Source organism: Podarcis erhardii (assembly GCF_964252035.2).
Source record: "Podarcis erhardii genome assembly, chromosome: 5".
Lineage (NCBI taxonomy): Eukaryota > Metazoa > Chordata > Lepidosauria > Squamata > Lacertidae > Podarcis > Podarcis erhardii.
In genome coordinates this window covers 8,902,444-8,927,783 of record NC_138509.1, presented here as the reverse complement: position 1 = coordinate 8,927,783, position 25,340 = coordinate 8,902,444, and the positions used below count along the sequence as shown (strand labels likewise).

The 25,340-nt window shown below is 42.7% G+C and overlaps 1 protein-coding gene and 1 pseudogene across 5 annotated transcripts in view; one reads left to right on the top strand and one right to left on the bottom strand.

The window, feature by feature from the left end:
* The window catches only part of MAEA (macrophage erythroblast attacher, E3 ubiquitin ligase), a 36,273-nt gene extending 13,212 nt beyond the window's left edge, over nt 1-23,061 (bottom strand). The window contains exons 1-5 of one of the 4 annotated variants that reach the window (XM_081861012.1): nt 22,587-23,061; nt 11,279-11,461; nt 9,291-9,494; nt 5,516-5,638; nt 4,969-4,980 (exon numbers count right to left, since the gene is read on the bottom strand). In XM_081861012.1, the coding sequence (XP_081717138.1) occupies nt 4,969-4,980; nt 5,516-5,638; nt 9,291-9,494; nt 11,279-11,461; nt 22,587-22,655 (591 nt within the window). In that variant the 5' untranslated portion in view covers nt 22,656-23,061. Of the gene's footprint in view, nt 1-4,968; nt 4,981-5,515; nt 5,639-9,290; nt 9,495-11,278; nt 11,462-14,932; nt 15,051-18,441; nt 18,465-22,586 lie in introns of those variants that run through there. The other 3 variants (XM_081861015.1, XM_081861014.1, XM_081861013.1) reach the window with 3 other exon arrangements.
* Nucleotides 7,454-9,283, top strand: LOC309341507 (peptidyl-prolyl cis-trans isomerase-like 3; annotated as a pseudogene). Its single transcript has 2 exons — nt 7,454-7,813; nt 8,031-9,283. The product of its transcript is annotated as a peptidyl-prolyl cis-trans isomerase-like 3 (transcript).
* Nucleotides 23,062-25,340: the final 2,279 nt, after the last annotated feature.

Sequence of the window (25,340 nt, the reverse complement as noted above, 5' to 3'; positions counted from 1 at the left end):
TAAATATGGCACAGTGTGAGCCAGATAGCTATATGGAAGTACAACAGCTTCCAAGCTCAGAAGCCGCAAAGTGGCAGGAAGCAATGGAAAAAGAGATGGCTTCAATGAAGTCTCTCGGTGTGTTTACAAGTACGGAGCTTCCAAAAGGGCAACAAGCTGTAGGTTGTCGATGGGTATATCGTTTAAAGCCCACAACTACTGAAGAGTTGCAGTATAAAGCCCGACTAGTTGCAAAAGGGTTTTCACAGCGCAAAGGTGTTCACTATTCTCAAATCTATGCCCCTACTTCAAGATCGGAGTCACTAAGAATGCTTTTAGCCTCTTCAGCTAAGAAGGGAAATAAGCTGTTTCATTTTGATGTCAATGTGGCTTATTTAAATGCAGACTTACAGGAGGAAGTCTATATGACACCACCACCGGGTTTTGAAGGAGACAAGCCAAACCAGGTCTGGCGCCTACACAAATCCATTTATGGGTTGAAACAGTCCGCCCGTAATTGGAATTCCTGCTTAAACGATGCTCTAGAGAGCATGGGTTTCAGAAAGAGCGCAGCAGATGCGTGTCTTTATCTAAAAGGCTCGGGATGTGAACAAGAAGCAGTCTTGATATTTGTTGACGATTTATTATACAGTGGAAAGGATGATAAACTTGCACAACAATTTGCCACAAAGCTTGGAGAAAGGTTTCAGATAAAATCACTAGGCAATGTATCTGTTTATCTAGGAGTTAAAATTCAGCAAGATGAAAATGGGAACTATTGGCTCAGCCAAGAAGCTAAGATCCAGCAGTTGCTGGAAAGGTTTAAAATGGACAACTGTGCTGGTGTTAAAACCCCAATGGAGTTAAGTTACATAAAGGATGCTCAAGCCGAGCAACAGGCAGAGTTCTCTAATCCCGGGGTTTACCAGTCAGCGATAGGCAGTCTACTCCACATTGCACAGTGGACTCGGCCCGATATAACATATGCTGTCAACATGCTGTGTAGACAAGCTGAAAAACCATCAATGCATGCTTGGCAAGGAGTAAAAAGAGTTTTAAGGTATCTCCAAACTACCAAAAGGTTTCGCTTAAAACTATCAGCAGAGGGCAGCACACAACTTGAATGTTGGGCCGACAGTAGTTGGGCAGATGCTGGACCAGATAGAAAATCAGTGTCAGGAATGGCGATAAAATTTGGAAATGCACTAATTGGTTGGAGATCAAGGAAGCAGTCACTTATAGCTTTAAGTTCAACTGAATCTGAGTTTAATGCATTATCAGATGTATGTAGAGAACTGGAATTTTATAAGCAACTGGTACAAGAATTGTTTGGAGAATGTTCCCTACCTATCAGAGTGTGGGAAGACAATCAACCTTGTATTAAACTAGCTAAATCAGGTCAATTCAAGGCACACACAAAACACTTGGATATCCGTTATCAAAATGTATGCCAAAGTGTAAAACAAGGTTTAATTGAACTAAAGTATTGTCCAAGCCAAGAAAATCTCGCAGACGGTTTTACGAAAGCTTTGGGTCCGCAATTTCATAAATGTTTCTGTTCAGGTTTAAATTTGAATTAAGGTTGGTACAGCTCAGTGTTACGAGCGAGAGGGGGTGTTGCTATCAAAGGGTTAAAAGGTAGCAGAAACGCTCTAATCACTGAGCAGCTGGAGGTCATTAGGCTTCCAGGAACATGAGTTTGTATAAATAGTCAGTCTCTCATGTGTTTGTTCCCCTTTTCCCCTTCTCCCCTTTTGGGCGTGTTTGCTGATATGTGTGGTTCGTCGCCGGGGTTTTTTTGTTTTTGTAAATAAACCTTTCTTTGAGTTCCAAACCGCTTGCTCCAAGACTCCTCTTTGAAAAGATACTGCCTCTCCTGCCCTTCTAAACTGCTGCGCGAAATGCTCTGCTGTAGTGGGACTTGTGACGATGGAAGCGCACTGGGCATTTACATTAAACTAATTAAAGTTTAATGGGACATACCCGAAGGAGCCCGTCCCCCCTCTGGGAACCCATCACAGCTCCTGGTGATGCAGGCCTTTATCCATCATGCTAATATCGCTGGGGAGGCCTTGTGTCCCTTGGATCTGGACTGGAAGGAAACAAACATGAATTCTGATAGGTGGAATTCCACTGTGCACCTGAACTAGATCCTGATGGGCCTGCACACATCTAGAGAGTATCATTCCGAGACCTGGGAGAAGAATCGGTGGAAGAGGACTGGAAAAAGTTCAAAGAATATCTTCAGAAACATTGTAAAATGTTTGAATGTTAAAATGATGTTGGATATAAAGTCAATAGGGCATCAGTGACATAGTTAAAAGGAATATGCAAAAATGCTTTAAAAGAAAAGGGTGAAAAGACCAGAGCAAAAACTATGTCGAAATTAAATAAAATGATACAAGGGACTGAGTTATAAAAAGTATGTAAAAATGGATCTAAAAGGAAAGGGAAAATCAGAGACATAATAGGTTGAAATGTATAATATTTAATAAGAGCGGAAAGAGGGTAAGGAATTGCTGAATTTGATTGTGTAAAGGGGAACACAGAAAAGGGAGACGTGAGGAAGTCAGGAAAGAGGGATATAAAGATAATAAGCAAAAAATTAGATTTTCTTTTTTTGTTCTTTGTCTTTTCTTACTTTTTCCTATGTCTTTTAGTGTACCTTTTTGTTTTGTTGGAGTGTGCTGTTTTATATTTTTTTTCTATTGTTTTGTTGGATTGTGATTATATAAAACTTTAATAAATATCTTCATAAAAAAAAAAAAATAGAGAGTATCATTCCTTCTCCCTAGCGGACCTGGGCTTTGAGCAGAAGGAAGGGAGGACCACCTCTTGAGCCTTGTGGAGGCTGGAGTTAACCTTTGGGATGAAGGTCTAATCACAGCGTGGCAGACTCCTTCGGAATAATACATAACTCCTTGTGGACAGAAAGGGCTGCAATCTACAATACCTGCCGAGCTGAGGTGATAGCCGCTAGGAAGAGAGCCTTGCAGCTCAGGAACTTCAGAGGTACCATCTGCAGGTACTCAAAGGGTGGGGGAGACCAGTGAGCACCTTCAGTACCATATGGAGGTCCTAGGTGGGGAACCTGTGCACTTTAGTAGTACAGTGGTACCTCTGGTTACGCACTTACCGTATTTTTCGCTCTATAAGACGCACCAGACCACAAGACACACCTAGTTTTTGGAGGAAGAAAACAAGAAAAAAAATATTCTGAATCTCAGAAGCCAGAACAAGAGGGATCGCTGCGCAGTGAAAGCAGCAATCCCTCTTGCTGTTCTGGCTTCTGGGATAGCTGCGCAGCCTGCATTCGCTCCGTAAGAAGCACATACATTTCCCCTTACGTTTTAGGAGGGAAAAAGTGAGTCTTATAGAGCAAAAAATACAGTAATTCGAGGTCTGTTCTTAACCTGAGGTACCACTTTAGCTAATGGGGCCTCCCGCTGCCGCCGTTCTCATCCTGTTCTCTGTTCGCATCCTGAAGCAGAGTCTGTAACCTGAAGTGTATGTAACCCGAGGTACCACTGTAGTAGTAGGAGTAGGAGTAGTAGTAGTATTAAACCACCCTTCATCCAAAGATCCCAGGGCAGTACAGTGGTGCCCCACAAGACGAACGCCTCGCAAGACGGAAAACCCGCTAGACGAAAGGGTTTTCTGTTTTGGAGGCGCTTCGCAAAACGAATTTCCCTATGGGCTTGCTTCGCAAGACAAAAATGTCTTGCGAGTTCCTGCGGGGGTTTTCCCCTCTTTCCCCCCTTTTCCTAAGCCCTAAGCCACTTATCAGCTGATCCGCTGATAAGCCGCTTATCAGATGATCCACTAAAAGCCGCTAAACCGCTAATAACGCTAATCCGCTAAGCTGTCAATGGGCTTGCTTCGCAAGGCGAAAAACCGCTATACGAAGAGCCTCATGGAACGGATTAATTTCGTCTTGCGAGGCACCACTGTATTAGCAGCACTGCCAAGAAGCATTTGACCAAGGAGAAGGAACTCAGAGGGGCTCCTGCTGACCTAAACACTGAGCCCAAGGCTGCTACTTGTCTGCCAGGAGTGTTGAGGCAGAGCCCTTGGTCCAGGCTACGATGTCCATTGTCTGCCCTGCCCGGGTTCCCAATGACTCTTCTGATGAGTCCACAGAGAGCTCCATCCTCCTAAGCAGCTCTCCACCTGGGCAAAAAACCCTTCCGTCGCTTTTCACCCCTTTCTGAAACCTTCTCCCCACCATGGAAGGTCCAGAAGCCTTCAAGGGCTGTAGGCCTAAAAGGCCAAAGAAAAGGGATACCTGAAGGAAGAAGAGGAGAAATCGATGGTGCCAGGAGTGAGCAAAAAAGTGGCAGGCAGAAGAGGAGTGGGAGTAGAAAGATGATCCAGGAACAAAGCAAACAAACGATCAAAGGAAAATGCCTTTCAAAATGGTGTTCCCACCTTCTCTCTTTTGCAGTGCCTGGAGCTCCCGGCAAGAGCAACCTTCAGTGGAGCTAGCAGGAAGTTGAATTGACTGGGGGGGTGCCCTGCCCACCAGGTGTACCCCTCAAAAACTTGACTTTCTGCCAGTGGAGAGGTGGGCGGGGACAACCCACACAGGATCCTTTTCCTCCTCTACAGAGGAAGAACTTATCATGGCAAATACCAATGTTTGCTTTACACCACACCAGCATGTGGTGGGGCAGAGCCACCCTGCTAACTTAGCATTGCTACTTTTTACCTAGATGGTGCTGGGACAGAGTGGAGGCTGTGTGTGAACACCAGCAGCCTCACTGGTAAAACTGCCTTGCCACATTCCCATCCAGGTAAAGAACAGGGATGCCGGTACTGGGATCTTGGCTCTGCAGCACCACACACACCACTTCTGGCTAAGACACAGCCATGGATCAAGAGGTACCTGGTTTCAATCATCGTCTCTGCCAAGAACTCCTTAGGTGGCCTTAGGGAGCTGAAGTAGACAGTGGCTTGCCTATCTGCAATGTGTAGATAATGTTGACTTACCTTAGAGGAATGCTGTAAAAACAAGGATTACCTATGTTAAGTGCACTGAACTTTTTAAAGCACTATAATTATTCTAAAGCAAGGAAATGTAACTGCATGTGGTTATGCTGCCCAGAAACGAACTTATACCAAAGGCAGCTTTCCCCAATATGAAATTACATCTGTTCACACCCAATTCAATTTTCCTACTATAAAACTTGAGCTTTGCTTACAGTAGAATACAAAATTGTAGATATGTAAGCCCTGTATTTCTCCATATACTTGCCCAAGTTATTTTTACACACAAGATTTATAAAACTTGTTTTGTTAGATTAAGGTTATTTAGTAAGTATACTTTAATCAACTGGAAACAAATTTTGCCCATGATACAGCTTCATCACATGGGACAACAAGAATCAAGCTAGATTACATTAAATGCATTTTTAACCAATACAGTTCCTGGTGGTAGTGATTATTGTTTATCCATTCACCTCTGCTCATTCAGGCATAATTTTTTTTGCAACCTATAAAGGTTACATTAAATTAAAGCATCATCCAGTTTGCATACCTTCATCTTCCTGAGCCTAGATTTGTTATCATGACACCAAGCTAAGCAAGTCATCGTTTCTTGTCTTTCCAAGGACTCTTCTACTTCTTTGGCAGTCAGGAACATCTCAATATTTACCAGATCCTAAACAGAGATAGGAGGGTGGGAGAGAGAAAGAAAAAGTGAGACGAGGTAGTTACTCACCAGAGCCAGAGGAATGACACCATATACAGCTTTCATTAAGATAACTAATAAGCTTTTCAAGATGACCCAAACATTGAGGTTTTTCCTTTTTGTGGAGACAAGGGAGGGATTTGCAGAGCACCAACATAAGGACAGTCAAACTCCTTTTCCTTAATGAAGGAAGATTTTTATCCAAATCCTAGTCAATGTCTATGAAACAAAAAAATAAAACATTTATACTGGGCAAAATCTGAAGAGCTATTTTAAGTACACTCAAGGGCTTGGATGTGTCTAGGGAATCTTAGCTTTTTCCCTTTGAGGAATAGGCCCCAATAATCTGTCACAAACTGCTTTTCAAAACTTCTTCAGTGTCAAAGAATGTTTGCCATGTACAGTGGGGGGGGGGGCTGCTGTTCAAAAAACATAGCTAAAGTTCCCTGAACATGTGGAACTAGTTGTGCAGTGCTCTGGTTCCAAGCTTTTAAGTATTTCCTTTTTAAAATAAGCTGATTTAAAATACTGGAATTCAATACAAACATACAGAAGTCTATATCCAAACAAAATGAACCCCTGCCTCTCTATCGAACACGATGAGTTAGTCTGCTTTCCTATACAGAAGAACAAACAGAGGCAAAGATGTGTAAGTTGAAGTCAAGAACTGTAAATTACACAATACAATGTGCATTTCTTAATGCCAAAAGCACCTTTCATTGCATGAAAAAATAACCCTGCTTCCGGCAAGTTTGGGGCACTTTACCTTCAAGTCCTGACCTGTGTGGACCATACAAAATCTCAATTCTACAATTGTTCACCAAAGAAGAGAAATTTTGTAAATTAGAAGCATGTGAATCGTAAGATTAAAGACTTTGGATGATTCTCCAGAGTGTCTTCAGTAGCAGAAGGTTTGAAATAATTAAGCTATAAGATACTACAGGTGCAACAAACAAGTTATTAATACAAGTACTGTAATATAGTTGCTGCTTAAAGAAAAATTAAAGAAAAACAATAATGAGGTTTAGAGATCTCCTCTTTGATAGCACTTTTCAACTCTTCCCCTTCTTTGACCTTGGGGCTGTCGACACTGCATAGGCCAATGAGAATTTTTACATATACTGTATATTTTGGAAACTTGTTTGTTTTCTAGGCATTTGGACTCCTCTTGTGATATTGAAACCAAATTTTTGCATGATGATTCCTGAGACCAAGAAGCAGGTTTCTGTCTAAGTGGATACAATTGGATTAGACACAAGATCTACCCACTCTGGAAGAATGGCAGATGAAAGTAATGGACTATATGGAATTGGCGGAAATGACTGGCAGAATCCGAGACCAGGGAGAAGAGTTGGTGGAAGAAGATTGGAAGAAATTTAAAGACTATTTACAGAAACACTATAAAATTATTGAATGTTAATGATGCTGGAATGAAATGAAGTGGTTTTAGCAATAAGGCAAAATAGGAATATGTAAAATTGGATTGATAATAGATGAAAATTCGAAGTTATAATATGTGAAGATAAAGAACTAAGAGTAAACAAAGAGGGTATGGATTTGCTGAACTATTAACTGGAATACAAAAAAGGGAGGTGTGAGGAAGTCATGAAAATAAGTAAATGAGTGGTAAGATAATAGAAAGAGGGATTTATTTTTAACTGTTTTTATTCTTTTTTCTTTTTTTCTTTTCAGGTTTTTGTATTTTTTGTATTTTCTTTTTACTATCTTTGTAACTTTTTTCTTGTTGAAAAGCTAATAAATATTATTTTTTTTAAAAAAAACTGGATTCCATACTGAATCAAGATGGCAGAATGAGCCTTTCAAAGAGGAGCAAAGGAGTGGCAAGGCTGCCTGGAGTCCCATCCACACCTTTTTAGAGCTGTGAAATCCTGAAAGATTCAAAGGGTGGTGCCCCTTCTGGCTGATATGCTCTGCATTCCTAGTCAGCAAAGATGACTGTGACCCTACATACCAATGTGGGAGAAATTAAAAGAGACCTATTCTGTGAAAAAGGACCCAAGGCTTGTGAAAATTTCCTGGCACCTTGCACTAGTAACTACAACAATGGCTGTATTTTTTCACTGGAATATCAAAGGATTTATGGTGCAGACCAAAGATCCAACAGGTTCTGGAAAAGGAGGAACTATCTTAATAACCAAAATCAGTACCTTGTACCAACCACTCAATATTCTCAGTGGAGAGGTTACGTTAAGTAATTTGTTTGAATGTTGAATTTGTAAGCGTGTATCTGGAGACAATGGATAAAACTGACACCATTAGATGTACTGCTGGATATGTGTTGAATGGTTCTTGTATTTGTATAAAAACCATTAAAAATTTGTTTAAAAGAAAAGGAGGAAAGAGCTTTTGGGGCATAAGATTTGAAGATGAATAGAGTGAATACTTAAAACACAGTTTTCATGGAATTGTTTCCATAGCAAATAATGGTCCAAATACAAATGGATGCCAATTCTTCATCACCTATGACAAACAGTCACACCTGGACAAGAAATACACTACTTGGGAAGGTAATCAATGGCTTGGACGAGCTGGAGAAATTGCCAGTGAGAGAGAATACATTCCACCCCCATAATGACATAATGTTAAAGATGTTACAATTCATGCTAATTCTTCTGCTCAATAGCTAAAAATGCCAATGCAGATTTCTGAAGGACTGGCTTGAAAAACTGCTGGTGAGTCTTTGAAGACAGATGGAGCTTGTGCATTCTCTCTTGGGATTATGGACTTCCCAAGCTTTTCAAATTTCAACATTTCACAGGACAAAAGGCCACTTTTTGATGTGTGAAATTGTACACACTTAAGAAAGCTGGGTTCAATTTTTTAAAAAAGAAAAAAGATGAGCCTTTCAAAACTGCAGATTCTTTTTGGTTTCTTAGAATTCCCAATGCCCAAGTAAGAAGCGGCTACTATTTTATATCTGATACATAGTCAGATACAGCACCGGTACTTAAAATGGTGTATGAACTGCAGTTTCAAGCAGCAAGCCAGCAAAATGTACAATTTCTCTCCAGTATAAAACCTTCCTGTACTTGGAAACCGAAGGACAGAGAGGAAGACGCAAGCTTATTACTCCCTTTGATATGCTGTAGTCTTCCATTTGTTGGTTATGTTTGGTTTTTGATAGCTGATCCCGTCAGGCATAGGGTCAAATACGGAGTGAAGAATGGGGGAAGAGGCATGATCGCAGGATTGCAGAGTTGGACGTGACCCTGTGTGTCATCTAGTCCGACCCCCAGCAATACAGGAATAACACAAGGCAGTGAACATAGAGAGTTTGCTTCCGCCTTGTGGCTTACCATGCTTTACTATGCCTGACCCCAATAGGAAGCTGCCTCCATAACATCACCCCCTCCCCCAAAATCAGGATCTAGTCTCCCAGCCTTAAAGACTCAGCAGGCACCCCAGCACTGAACGATTGCCTTTGAGGTCTCCACGACAACCTTTCATTTCTCAAGGAAAGTGATGTCTTCCAGATAAGCAGTAGTAATAACAATCTAATAACTGGAAGTAGCCGGGGGGGGGGGGGGAGCAGATAGCTATCTAGATTCCAGACAGTAGCAAATAAAGCAGCCTTTTGTACTTCATCACAGCAAATACCAACCTCAATACCACTTTGCCTGGCCAGCTTTACAGCTGTATTGTAATAGCCACATCGCAAGAGATGCTCCACCATCATACGATCCATGCGTTTTTTCTTCCACATGTTAGCAGCAGCTGGTTGGTCACTGCTGTGCTCCTTGAGATGCTCAATCCTGCGCTTGCATAGTTTTGCACTCTCGTCTTCAGCCTGGATTGATTCCACTGCCTATATCAAGAAACCCCTCATTCAGTCAGAAGTTACATTGAACAGGTCTGTACTCCACATTTCACATTTTCTACCATGTAAATGTAGAAAAATATATACAACCTACTAAGAAATACAACACCCTCACCCCACCCTGGCAACTGTTAGAATTCCTGCTCCATGATTGCAGTCATGGGATTTTTATCTATCACATGATGGTATATGTTTTGACTCCACAGAGTGGGAAGTGATGGAGACAGGATGTTTGTGTTACTGTGTTCCGTGAAGTGGGACTATCGTCCTTTGTTCTTTTTCTCTTTGCTGTCTGATGCTAGAGAGAGAGGGAGCCATGTTGCAGTGCTCCGTGTGTGTTTATATGTAAATAAAGTAGATAAGCCAAAATGCTGAGTTGCTGAGGTCTGTTACGCAAGCTACGAAGACTCTGCGGATCCCTAAGTGTGCCGATGTCTCTTGGCATTGGTCGCTGTGGTGTTCAGGCAGAAGAAAGCTTTTGAAGCTCCCGAACGATCAACCAGGAGAGAGAGAACATGCCAGTCGGGCATGTGTCTCTGCCAGGGTCCTACTCGAGAGTAAGACGAGCTACTGACAGCAACAGTCAAGTCACAGTATTAATACATAGCTGAAATATATATTATTCTACCCAGGACTATGGGACACACACAAACAGCCATTATAACCATTTACCACTTATTTGTTAACATCCTTGTAATTAAAGGAGATACTGGAGGAATCAACTGTCATACCATGAACGTGCAACTGTTTAACAAAGGAAGGTGAGGCTTCTGACAAAGGGCAGAACATGACTTTTCAGTAGCACACGGTGCTTATTTTGCAGTCACCATACACGTATAGTTAAAATATTGGTGGGACCAGAACCTCGTGAAATGTTCCCATCAAAAATTTACAACCCGAATCTAATACAAAGGTAGACACATCTCACTTAAATCAATGGGCTTAACTACAGCCACAATTGTGCTGAATTATGGTCCAGAACCTGTGCAACACTATGTACAGTCGACTCACAATCTGCACACATTTAACTTGCACGAATGCAACTTCAGTGCTTGGTGACCAACCAGCTGATATCACACAAATTAAGCACATGGAAGGACGAGAGCTTAAAAGCTCTCAGGCTTGCATACTGGGTTCTGGGAAGGTACCACATGGGCTCTGGAAGGCTCCTGCAAGACCTCACAGGAGCCCCCCAGAGCCTGGTAAGCAGGCAGAAGAGCTTAAAATCTTTAAAACTCTCCACCTTGCTGGGGTGGGGGTAAGCAAAGCCAATACATGATTTTGGTTTTATGTGCAAAAAGGATTTGCATTTTTCCAACCTGGTTTGCTCCTCATTTTTTCTGCATAATGTTACTTCTACGTTGAGTTCCTTGTTAGGTCATTTGGGGGCTGAAGAATATTAACCTTTTTAAACAAACATTTAGAAGTTAAGTTTTCATCAAAAATAAATCTGTAGCTTCCTAGACCTTTTAAAAGATGACGCCACTTAGTAAGTCCTTGCGTTTATGATGTAATCTCTTTCTTGGCATAGCTCCTAAAGAACACAAGAGTACCCTGCAGGACCAGGCCAATGGCCCCTCTAATCCAGCATCCTGTTCTCACAGTGACCAACCAGACGTCTTATCCTCCCACGGTTCCCAGCAACTGGCATTCAGAAGCTTTGCTGCTTCTGACTGTAGAGGCAGAGCATAGCCATTGTAGCTTGTAGCAGCTAAGAGCCCTCTCCTTCTCCACGAATTTGTCTAATCCTCTTTTAAAGCCACCCAACTTACCTTTCTTTTCAGAACACTGAGTTTTTCAACTACACCATCAAGGAGACTAACCACAGAATCCACAGCTGGGCAGCTGCTCAGCGTCTTCTCCAGCTCTGCTACAACCATAGTTACGTGGCTAGTCTCTCGGTCAATGTTTTTCTGAGCAGCTCGGAAACGTTTGTTCAGCGTTTCGTATGGCACCTTTAAGAAGAAGAGAAATTAAAACAGTGTAAAAAGTGATTACATCAAAACTCTTGTGCTTTCTATTTCTGTTTAGGAAGACAGGAAGCATCCATGAGTCACACCACTGGCCCACTCCAATGTACAGCACATACTCCAAGCTGGAGAAGCCTGATCTCCACTGATGGACAACAACTTTCCACAGATTTGAAGGTGTGCTTTCCAGTCCTACTTGGAGATGTTTACTGTATCTTATGTGGAAAACTCTCAATAAAATTTTTTAAATAGATTTTTTAAAAACCCAGTTGGCTCTCCCTCCATAAAGGTGTTCTAATCACTGTATCTCTAGCTGCAGGTCTCACTCAATATGTCAAAGTACTTAAAGCAATCAGGCGTTTGATATGTTCTATGTAGTATCCTTTGCTGGATTAGTCTTGATCGAGTATCTAATGAAGCAGATATAAATGTTTGTAAAGCTGCCTTCCAATCCAGAAGCTGCAATATGAGTTTAAATTTTGTGTTCCACTTACTTCTGATAGAGTCTAAATTAGGTGTTTATATTCCTCAGCATACCAAATGCTAACATTTATGAAGACTTCTTGTGAAAACCACAGTGCAGGCCTCCTGCAACACGTCAAGTGGATCTACCACAGTAAGCACACATCTGGACCAGATTTTGCCTCAAGATTTTGCTATGCTGCCTCGGGGGCAGGAATTGAATTCCTCCCAAAAGGCTACAATGCTACAAATGCTTTAAATTTATTGCTTTCACTCAGAATTTATGGGAGATTTACAATAACTTTATCTAAACATCCACAGGAATGGTTTGCTTGCTAGTTATACATGAAATGCCCCAAATGATTAAACAGGCATGAGCATAAGAGTCAAAATGAAGTTGGACCACAATCAACATCTAGGCTTGTACAGCAGCTTTTGTACGAGCATATTGTGCAGGGCACCTTAAATGCTTAGAGCCTAGAGCTACTTAGCAGGGATACTAAAAATAGAGACTAGGTAGATAAAACATAGGTATTGCCCTTATGACCCAACTATGATATATTAGAACAAAAGAGACAAAAGATGCGATAATTTTATCAGAATTTGGAATCCTCTTATTTAATAGTGTTTGAAAATAAATTCAGTGCTCTTTATTCAAAGTTTTGATTCAAATTATAGGTAACTGCAACTATAAAACCACAATTAAACAGAACATTTTTTACATTTAATATATCTTTTAAATGTATGCATTGATGGAAAACTACCGTCTTTTTTGGCTCTATAACACGCACCTGACCATAACACGCACATCGTTTTTAGAGGAGGAAAACAAGGGAAAAAACATTCCGAATGAAACAGTGGATGTATCATTTTTGGGCTTCATGATGTGGCCACAGACATGGATCTGATGGTGAATTTGGGGTGACCCAATGCAAAAATCCTGAGAATTCCTGTGGATCCATGCTTTGTAACCACGTTTTTGCACCATTGCAGCCCCAGGCAACAGTGGGTGCGTGATTTTTTGGGTGCAGGCTGTAGCCATGGACATGCTATGTGATCTGATGGTGAATTTGGGGTGCCCCAATGCAAAGATCCTGAGAATCCCTGTGGATCCATGCTTGGTAACCACGTTTTTGCACCATTGCAGCCCCAGGCAACAGTGGGTGCGTGATTTTTTTGGTGCAGGCTGTAGCCATGGACATGCTATGTGATCTGATGGTGAATTTGGGGTGACCCAATGCAAAGATCCTGAGAATCCCTGTGGATCCATGCTTGGTAACCAAGTTTTTGCACCATTGCAGCCCCAGGCAACAGTGGGTGCGTGATTTTTTTGGTGCAGGCTGTAGCCATGGACATGCTATGTGATCTGATGGTGAATTTGGGGTGACCCAATGCAAAGATCCTGAGAATCCCTGTGGATCCATGCTTTGTAACCACATTTTTGCACCACTGCAGCCCCAGGCAACAGTGGGTGCGTGATTTTGGGGGGGCAGGCTGTAGCCATGGACATGCTATGTGATCTGATGGTGAATTTGGGGTGACCCAATGCAAAGATCCTGAGAATCCCTGTGGATCCATGCTTTGTAACCACATTTTTGCACCATTGCAGCCCCAGGCAACAGTGGGTGCGTGATTTTGGGGGGGCAGGCTGTAGCCATGGACATGCTATGTGATCTGATGGTGAATTTGGGGTGACCCAATGCAAAGATCCTGAGGATCCATGTGGATCCATGCTTTGTAACCACATTTTAAGTGGGGAGCGAAGGAAAAACAAAGAAGGGACATGAGAGGGGTGTGCAGAGAAGCAGCTGGCTAAGAATGCAGGAGAGGGATTTAACGGGAGGGAGGAAAGAAAGGCAAAAGTTTCCCCCCACCCAAGCCAGCCATCTCTCTCTCTCTCTCTCTCTCTCTCTCTCTCTCTCTCCCTCCCTCCCTCCCCCTCTCTCTCTCCCTCCTCCCTCTCTCTCCCTTCTCCCCTCTCTCTCCCTCTCCCCCAGCAGCACAGAGAGGAATTCCCCTCTGCTTGCCTGGAGGGGAGGGGCTTTCCCTGCTCTTTGTTCCCGTTTCAGCAAACACAGCAACGAAACAGAGGAGGGTGGGCAATAAGACCCTGAGGCAGAATGCAGGAAAGCAGCCGCTTCCTCTTTTCAGGTTTCGCTTCTCCGTGCAGCGCTGCGATTTGATTTTTGCCTGATTTTTCGGCTCCAGGGACCACACATTCGCTCTATAACACGCACAGACATTTCCCCTTCCTTTTTAGGAGAAAAAATCTGCGTGTTATAGAGGGAAAAATACGGTAATAAACTTCCCCTCCATTCATATTTGAAAAACAATACAGACCATTCTTTATTTGCTTCCTGAAATCCAATACACTCTAAAGAATTCTTTGTATTTATTTGTCTTGACCTTGTCACTCAATAATCCCAGCCTTCAGAAATTTGTCTAGCTGAAGAGCGGTATGAACTACGCAAACAATTATGCTAGTACAGAAGTGCCAGCAAATACCTTTCCCCCCAACTGTTATAAAACACAGAGAAGCCTGTAGGTATAACACAGCAAATGTAAGAAACCTAACCGCTCCCTCCTTATGCTGGTCTACGGCCGCAATAAAGTGTTGTTGTTGTTGTAACCAAGTATTTTCCTATATAATCAAGTTTTAGCCAGATTTTTGAATAGTGCTTCAGATAAGCACCATTATATATCGAGGAGGAAATGGGATGGGATGGCAGAGTGAAAGGAAGCCTACACATGTATAATGTTGTCACAGAGCTCCCCCCCCCCTTCATAGACACAAGGCATGGGAGAGGGGAATGGCTAGTGGGAGCATGAAGAATGGCTTATGAGCACAGTCTCACTATTCCTCATATGTTCACCCACTGCACAAGGTCACCCATCTAAATATCCCTATTATTCTTTTCAGAGTGGATTAAAATACCATAATACCACTGCTGAGCAAAAAATGGGAGAGAGGATTTTCAGTTTCTCAACACAAACCTATAAGCTGTTCCAACTGTCTTACAATCCACCTTAGTGCAAATCCCAGAGGATTCAAAAATACTCCACACGCCAAGACAACCAACATCAAATAGCACCATATCTGTTTTCCCAGTACAATGATTTTTGCATCACAATGCAATTGTTTCATATCAATGGGTGTAGCTGAGCCTCTCTCTATCTGCTGTTAAGACAAGACCTCGCACAGGCTGGGCAGAACCTCTGCACCCTTAAAATGCTTCTGTCAACCTGAGTAGAGGTTAAACTACAGGGAGCCCACTGAGCAGCATTTGCAATCTTAAGGCAGTGGGATCTGGAGAACAGAGAGAATGGACTATGCTGCCATCGGAAATGAGGTAATAGGATCACATAATGAATAGGATCAGACTTGCAAGCTGTTTTAGTTATTTATTTAATGTACTTTTTTCTTAACCGCCCTTCATCAGAGGATTATACTGCAGTGCACACAGCGTTAGAAACTCCCATTGTTCTAGGCGCATTTTGCGACAGGGAATTACATAAACGCAAGCAGTTTCTGAGCTCTGGGCGCAGTACTGCACCTAAGATTTCAGATTAAAATTGCCACTGTGACTCAGAAGTAAATCCCAACCAAGTTCAATGGGGCTTCCTCCCAAGTAAAACTTGCATGGATTGGGAACCTGAACACTTTCTTTTCTTTTAAACCCAACATGCTTTCTTTAGGTTTTAGTTGCCTTGTTTAATGTACTTTAAATGTATGGTGTGCTTTTAATTTGAAATATACTAGCCAGTTAGTTATGATGGTCTAAGTAGTGCATGTTAAAGTGTTATCTACCTCAGTCACATAAAAGGTAAAGGGACCCCTGACCATTAGGTCCAGTCGTGACCGACTCTGGGGTTGCGGCGCTCATCTCACTTTACTGGCCGAGGGAGCCGGCGTACAGCTTCCGGGTCATGTGGCCAGCAGGACTAAGCCGCTTATCGTGAACCAGAGCAGCACATGAAAACGCCGTTTACCTTCCCGCCGGAGCGGTACCTATTTATCTACTTGCACTTTGAAGTGCTTTCGAACTGCCAGGTTGGCAGGAGCAGCGACTGAGCAACAGGAGCTCACCCTGTCGCGGGGATTCGAACCGCCAACCTTCTGATCGGCAAGTCCCTACCTCAGTCACATAGTGATGTTTAAAATCAAAACAAATTTTGGAGCGGGATCATTGAAAGGCCCTTAAGTCTTAGGTTTGTGAACTGGACCCTCAAGGTGGGTGTCTCTGCCATTAGTTGCACAGGCCTTTAATATGTGTTAATTGTGGTGCCAAAAAGATGTTTATATGCAGTGCTTTTTTTCTGGGGGGACGCAGGGAGATGCATACCCCTAAACATTTTATGAATCTAAGTTTGGCTTCACTGAGGGGCAGTATTTCAATATGAGTGGGAAAATGAGAGTACCCCTAAACATTTTTTAAGGGGGAAAAAGCACTGTTTATATGAAGGAAAGGGTGTGGGGAGAATCGAGGGCTTCTCTGCAGAGTGGAAGGAAAGGAGGGCCTTTTGCTGCCTCCCCACTTCCTGCCACTCTCTGAAGACTGCAGAAGGGACCCCCTTAAGAATATGGCGCGGGGGCGGGGGTGGTGGCAGGGGAAGCATAACTTGTTTTTTGAAGTCTTCAGATGAGGACTAGACCATGTGAAAAACAAACACAGGATTTTAGCTGCAGTTCACTCATCTTCAGCTTTGTATTCTTGTTATAAAAAAGGGTGCTTAGGCATTCCATTGTTGCACCCATAACCTAGGTTTAAGGTGCCATTTAGCTCCTAGCTTTCATATCTCAGTTTCTAACACTGAGTGCACAGTATGAATAAAAATATTCACACAACATATGAATACAATTACAGTGGTACCTCGGGTTAAGTACTTAATTCGTTCCGGAGGTCTGTACTTAACCTGAAACTGTTCTTAACCTGAAGCACCAATTTAGCTAATTGGGCCTCCTGCCGCCACCAAAGCACGATTTCTGTTCTTATCCTGAAGCAAAGTTCTTAACCTGAAACATTATTTCTGGGTTAGCGGAGTGTGTAACCTGAAGCGTATGTAACGTGAAGCATATGTAACCCGAGGTACCACTGTAGTAAAGTGCAGAGGATTCCCCTATCATAAGGATGGACATTAACAGTTCAAATAGTTTTAAAATATTGACATTATAGGAACAAAGACAAAAAAATTATATGATATACACACCCTGAATAAATTTGCTAGCTGTTACTGCTAAATTTCATTTTTAAAAAGCATAACAAATGTTATTACCTTTTTATTCTGCCATTCTCCAAGAAAATTCCTTCCAGTAGCACCTTAAAGACCAACTGAGTTAGTTCTAGGTATGAGCTTTCGTGTGCATGCACACTTCTTCAGATACACACGAAAGCTCATACCTAGAACTAACTCAGTTGGTCTTTAAGGTGCTACTGGAAGGAATTTTTTTATTTTGTTTTGACCATGGCAGACCAACACGGCTACCTATCTGTAACATTCTCCAAGAAGTTCAGAACAACATACATAGTTGTCTGAGTGATTTTATACTAACAGTATGGTGAGAACAAGAACATGACTGCCCCAACACTACCTAATGAGTTTATTGTCAAACAAGGATGCAAATTTGGGTCTCCTAGACTTGGTTCATTCAACTATACCAGGGAATGAAAATCTGTGGCACCCAGGATTCTGCTCAACAACATCTGGAGGGCCACAGATTATCCACCCATGAACACATCTTTGCCACTGATAATGTAAAGGGGGTGGGGAGGAGATGAACAAGGCAATTGATTACTCAACTTCCAACAACTGGGTGAGATGGGAATCAGATAAAACAACCTAACATCTGGATGGGGTGGTGCCACTCCAGAGCAGTACTACACAGTTGATGGGATATAGGCAGCACTAATTTAATTGTATTTCATTATTTTATATGTAAGCTGGCTTCCAGAGCTTACATATAAAGGCATCCTTGATCAAATAAATGTAGATTCAGTATTCTACCCATAAACCTGCACCAAAAGACCCCCTCATGAAGCAAAATATCTGGTAATAAAACTGAATTTCCTTTGATTAATCTTTTTTTACATTAAAAAAATCCAAAAATGGCATCACATATATTGCCATTATCAAAGATAAAGTAAAACCTATACATAAATTAAGCAAGAAAGGGAAATCTCCAAAGACAATATAATCAGTGCTATATATGTAAGTAAATAAAATTACAGCTCCAAGCATTCATGCCACTTCTACCAAGAAGAGAGATTGCTGGGTACCAGCTTGGGGGAGTGCAATGACCTACAGTGTTTTGCTTCTCTCCACACAACTGGTTTGTCAGAAGGGAACGGTATTGTATTCCTTTCATTGCTTTCTTCAAACCACTAGGCCTGATTGTCCACCACCATTTTCTTAATTTCTGCTCCAGATAGACAGATCAAACTAAGTTTCTAGACCTATGTTAACATTTTTAAATTTCAATATATCATTACCACTAAACCTTTTACATTTTATACACTGTTGAGCACTTCACTTGTTTCACACAATCCTCTTGAGATTCTGGAACATACTGCACCATGTCATCAACTGAGATCACTATAGGAACCTAAGGAGCATTGACGAACGTACTAGAACTGTATTAGTCAAGTAACTGACAACACAGATGAAAGACCAGGAAAGATGTAAAATGAACTGAGTTCCTTTATGTGTGGACTTTTCAAAGAAAATGTTTCAACTGCTGCTTGCTGGATGGACCACGAAAAGGATATTGCTCTGCTTTCTGACTACTTACTCCTCCTTGCCCTTTTCTACCTAACCGTAAAGTATAATTAACAATAATTAGCTATTGTCTGATTATTTTATCATGTTTGTTGCCTTATTTTAATGCTGGAAACCATTTTGTGATTTCATTTTATTTGCAAAATTAAAAAAGCAATGCATCAGTGGAAATATATATGTGTGTGTATGTATATACACACATATATATATATACACTCAGCAATCCCATTGTGTTTTGTTTTTACTTCTGAATAGTTTTGTATAATATAGCACAGCAGTGTAAATAAATAAATGGTGGTATTCATCAATAGAAAATCTGAATGATATAAACAGCAATTCTAACAGTAACCAACGATAACCACCAAGTAAGCAGGTTTGAATAGTTCAGAGTTCATTTCCTTAAATGTAAACAGCAGCTTAAACCAGGGCAGTCCAACAAGCTTTCAGCAACATTTGGCCCATGCCCCACAGCCCTCGTGCTGCCTTCCCAAAGCCAGGTAAGCAAGGCACTGGGCTTTGGGAAGGAGGTGAGAGGACTCTAGGACACTGTTAGAGCCCTCTCACCTCTTCCCCAGAGGCCTCTCACCTCCTTCCCAAGCCTAATTAGCAGTTTCCCAGGTTTGGGAATAAGTTGGAAGAGCTCTAGGACACGTTTCCTTCCAAAGATCCCACATCTTGCTTAGCTGGCTTTGGGAAAGCACCATGAGGGTTTGCAGTAAAGGTAAAGGGACCCCTGACCATTAGGGCCAGTCGTGGCCGACTCTGGGGTTGCGGCGCTCATCTCGCTCTATAGGCCGAGGGAGCCAGCATTTGTCTGCAGACAGCTTCCGGGTCATGTGGCCAGAATGACTAAGCCGCTTCTGGCGAACCAGAGCAGCGCACGGAAACGCCGTTTACCTTCCCGCCGGAGCGGTACCTATTTATCTACTTGCACTTTGATGTGCTTTCAAACTGCTAGGTTGCCAGGAGCAGGGACCGAACAATGGGAGCTCACTCTGTTGCAGGGATTCGAACCGCCGACCTTCTGATCGGCAAGCCCTAGGCTCTGTGGTTTAACCCTCAGCGCCACCTGCATCCCTGAGGGCTTGCAGGGAGGTTATCAAATTTTGGCCTCAGTCCTCCCCCCCCCCTTTGCATATGACAAGGCCCATGGGTTCCATGTTGAAGCACTCTTGCAGCCAACTTGGCTTGAAAAGTTGTGTCACCATTAAACTGTTCTCACTAATCCAACACTGCAATAACTGAAAAAAATGTATTAATTCTGATGTTTAATTCATTAGCTGGAATAGACAACTAAAAATCCTTAATAAAAGCGGTATTTTAGAAAAGTCTTATACAAACAAATAAGCATACCTGGTTTTAAATAGACTTCACTCAACATTCATAACCCCACTACAAAATAAAAACACGTGTCCTCTGGAGCTATAACACAATGACCAATATCTTTAAAATGGACTGTAGTTCTTCAATTTCCCTTTTGTTCCTAATGGACATGAATTTTAAAAAGTTTGTAAAGCTCAAGCAGGAGATCATGTTGATTCAGCTATATGCTTTAAAAAAGAGGAAAGGTGCAGAAGAAAGGGAAAGCATACAGAAGATGTTATCAATACATGAGAAGTTCAAAGAGAAAAATGAGGCTTGTTTTTTTCCAGTTAATTGTGCAATTTTTACTACACATACCTAAGAGATGAGAGGCCTTTCTGTTTTTCATTTTCTATCACTAATCATGACGGAATTATTTCCATCCCAGCTATAAGACTCCTATATACAATATACAATTTGATTTACTCACCTTATGACTATACTATGACTCAAGCCAACAGACTTTTGACATCACTATTGTGTACTAGGAAGAGGTACACCTTTTATTAATATGTTTGTACCTTGTTATCAAGATCCTCCGTTTAGGCTTTAAGACAAATGCCATGCCAATGAATCATTTGCCTCTTTTCTGTATCAGTTTAGTTCTAAGGAGCTTTCCCCAGATAGCCCTTGGCCTCCCTTTCTGTATATCAACACAAGAAACATGCTCTTGGAAGCAAACTTTTTATTTCCACCCTCTAATTTATATTTATTCTTCTTCTAGTCTGTCCCTGCCTCTATGGAACCCTCAAGATTATTCCAAGCATTAGCTGGTAAAAAATAAAGTCTTTGGAAACAAGGTGCTCATTGAGCAGGTGGTTACACTTGGATTTTGGAATTTTCCATAATCTGATTTCCAGCTGCATTTTGTTACTGAAACAGTATTCAACATCCTGGTGTAGGCAAATAAAAGTCCTATTAATGCTTCTGGACCTCCTGGTAGCTTTTGGCAACTATCAAACATGGTATCCTGCTCAATGTTTAAAGTGATGAGTAGGGGTACTACATCTACATCAGCAATAGGGACCCTGTAACCCTCCATATGTTGTAGGATTTAACTCCTAGCAAGTGTGTCCTATGGTAAGGAACATCAGGAACCACGGTCCAACATCTAGATGGCCATATGTTCCTCCTAATCGTAATGAAAGCACTGAAAGTCATCTAGGGGTTTGGGGGCCAGACTCATCAGTGCTCTAATGACACCATATCCACTTCTTTGTTTCATCAAATTCAGATGATGATGTGAAAATGTGAAATGGATATTCAAACCTCGGTTGTCGAATGTAAGCCTTTTTGGCTTCCGAAATGTTCAACAACCAAAGCGCAGCTTCCAAACTGGTTACAGGAACTTCCTGCACTCAAGTGGAAGCCGTGTCGGATGTTTTGTGTGTGTGGTTTTTTTAAAAAGATAACCTAGCAAGATAAATACCAAGGCTGCATGGGTGAAGCCTCTCGCCACATCACATACACACCCAAAATGAAGATTAAGTCTCTCACCATATATGTGTGTGTGTGTGTATATATCTATGGGGGTGTTTATATGTGTGTGTGTATCGTGGGGGTGGGGTGTATATACATATGTATATATTCTTTTGTGTGTGTGTACATTGTATATGTGTGTGTGTATATATAAGAAAAGGTAAAGGGAGCCCTGACCATTAGGTCCAGTCGTGACCGACTCTGGGGTTATGGCGCTCATCTTGCTTTACTGGCCGAGGGAGCCGGCGTACAGCTTCCGGGTCATGTGGCCAGCATGACTAAGCCGCTTCTGGCGAACCAGAGCAGCACATGAAAACGCCGTTTACCTTCCCACTGGAGCAGTACCTATTGATCTACTTGCACTTCGCGCTTTCGAACTGCTAGGTTGGCAGGAGCTGGGACCGAGCAACGGGAGCTCACCCTGTCGCGGGGATTCGAACCGCCGACCTTCTGATCAGCAAGTCCTAGGCTCTGTGGTTTAACCCACAGTGCCACCCCCGTCCCTTGTGTGAGTATATACATACACACATATACACTGTGCACACACACACACTGTATATTTTGTATATATATATATATATATATATACACGCACATATATGCATATTTATGTATATACGTATATATACATATTGTGTGTGTGTGTGTACACACACACACATGTATATAGTATTATATATATATATATATATATATATTCACACAGACACACATTGTTATATATGTGTGTGTGTATATATTTATACATATATGCACACATGCATATGTAAATATGTAAATACACACACACACACAAATATATATATATTTATATACACACACACACACACCCCACGATAACAAGAGAGGCGTCTCTGGTTCTCCGGCCCCCCTTTCCCCCGCTCCTCTGGGGAGCGCCTCGGAGGCCCCCGGCCGCGTTGGTGCGAAATGCCGGGAGGCGTCTCCCCCCGCCAGGCAGGGAACGGCGGCCTGGGCGGAAGCGGGGCCTCGGCGCCTCCCGGAGGGGCCTCGCCGCGGAGAGCGGCCCACCCACCTTGAGCGTGGGGTACTCCTGCACCTTCAGAGTCATCGAGAGCTGAGCGGCCGACTCCTGCACCGCCATCTTGGACCGAGCACCGAACGCCGCCGCCGCCACGGCGCCGCCTCCGCCTCCGCCCGCGCCGCTCCTTCTCCTCACAGAATCCTGAGGGAGCCTTCGGTACCCCCTCGCGAACTGCACCCTGGGAGAGAAAGCGCTTCCGCCTCCCCCTCCCCCCCCCCGGCCTTCGGATGACAGACGAGTCCACCCCAAGGGCCCTCGCTCGCTTCCTTCCTTCCTTCCGCTCCCCCCCTTTTTTTTTTCCTCAAAGCAGGATGGTTCGTGCCATTAGCGCGACGGGCTGACGCAGGGAAGCAAGGCAGCCAATCAGAGCGCTCCTCTGACACCTTCTCTTCTCCGTCTCTCTCTCTCTGTTTGCGATGTTTCTCGCTTTCCGAGCAGGAATCTGTAAAAGCTGGTTGGGTTGGGGAGGAAGTGACGGGAGGGGAGGGGCTTGACCAATCGAGGCGAGGCTTCGGGTTCGACCTGATGGACACCTTCCGGCCGCCGCGCGCCGTCGGCCAATCCAAGCCGGCGGTGGGCGGGACTCGCTGGACGCGGAGTCTGAGGCGGCGCTTTCGAGTTTAGTTTGGCGGCGGCCGCTCAGCGAGCGAGGCGGCTGCCCCGACGGTCTCCTTCGTCGAGCAGCGAGGACCGCGGGCCTGGTTTGTTTCACAGTTGTTTCTGCCGGTTGGAGCGACGGGAGTGTTTCTGAGCGTGTACAGAGTTGTTTTCTTTCTAGGCTGGGGGAGGGGAGAGTTTCTGTGTGTGTTTAATGGCCTTAATGGGTTTATTAAACTGACATACTGCTTTCTCATAGTGATTGGTGTGTGTGTGTGTGTAAAATGAAGTCAAATGTTTTATACGGAGGTTTTTTAAAAAAGAAATATTTTATTAAAACCTTGTCATAGTTCAGTAAGATGAAAGAAACAAATCTAAATAAAATGAAATGAAAACACAGAGAAAGAAGAAAAAGCGAAGGGAAGAAAAGGGGGAAAAGAGGAAAAATAAAAAGGACTTTCTGTCTATTGGTTACATAAATTGTTCCAAATGCTCACTTTAGAATGATATCCAACAGATCTGCTTTCTGTTAGGCAATATTTGCCCAGTCTTCCAAGCCAAATGACTCAGATTAGTTCATTTTTCTTTTTACACAAAAAAATCCAAAAGGGGGTTCTCTATCGTTATTAATACATTTCAGCAGTGGTTTTTCTGTAATCAAAATTAATTAATTTGTATACTGCCCTATAGACCTGTAGTTCTCAGCGTGGTTGCAACATAAAATCACAACATAAAAACACAAAATGCATAATATCAAGAGCCCACTGTGAGTGTATATCAAAATAAGATTCCACAATTCTCTTATTATTTATTCATTAATTTGAATCCAGTGCCTTATCTTCAATTCCCATTTCCTGTTGCATTTCCTGTGGTTTTCCATCCTGTTTTTTTTAAATCCCTTCCATTTATGTTTCTTCCATTCCCCTTCCCCTAAAAAGTGCCAGGGGTTTGATAGCATTTTCCTCTAAATTCACTCCAAGTCGTGCACACAGTCTTTCTCTCTCAACTCTATCTCTGCCAGATCAGTATATCTCTTCCGCTCCCCATCCATGGCTTCTCTCCACCTCTGCAACATCACAACTCTCATTTCTCTAAGCACCTGTGGGAAGGACACTTCACCTGCTGTTGCCTCCAACTCTACCATTTCATGTTCCTGTTCTGGCACTCCTTTTTCCATATTGAGCTTTGAAGTCTTGGTGTCCTCTTTTCGCCTTCATCCAGGCCTGGGAAATGGATCACAGCTTGTCTGCCTACTTGGCCAATGGCAGGTGCGCTGTGATCTCTGCCCCTGGCTTCACTCTGGTCCTCATCCGCCCCATGGGCTTACTTATGTAACAAAGAGTTAAGAGTAGTGATTACTTTATTTTCCAAGTAAACACACTGATCAGTGGTCAGGTTCGCTGACAGGGCTTAGCAAGCAAGTGTTGGCAAGTGAGTATGTCGTACATTGTCAGGAAGTCCAGCATGCATCAGCAGGAATATGTTGCATGTAATGACTTGTTTATGGGACACGGGTGGCGCTGTGGGTTAAACCACAGAGCCTATGGCTTGCCGATCAGAAGGTCGGTGGTTTGAATATCTTGACGGGGTGAACTACCGTTGCTTGGTCCCAGCTCCTGCCAACCTAGCAGTTCAGAAGCACGTCAAAGTGCAAGTAGATAAATAAGTACCGCTCCGGCGGCAAGGTAAACAGCGTTTCCGTGCACTGCTCTGGTTTGCCAGAAGCAGCTTAGTCATGCTATACGCTGGCTGCCTCGGCCAATAAAGCGAGATGAGCGCTGTAACCACAGAGTCGTCCGCGACTGGACCTAATGATTGGGTCCCTTTACCTTTAATGACTTATTTACAATATAATATTATAAATAGGCAACACACACGAAATCTAATTTAGATTGTTTCTGAATTGTGTGACAGTTAACAGTAGTGCAAGTGCAAATTTTTTTAAAAAATTCATATTTGATACCTTCTATCTTTACAGATTACAGAGCACATACAAATTGTATTATTATTGTCTCAATAAAATAGCAATTTACGCTTGAGTATTTTTATCCATTTTCTTACACATCTACCATATCCTTCCCCCGAGACACATCCTAACTATGGAAAGCTCTGCAAAACAAAATATATTACAGTGTGGTCCCATCTCAT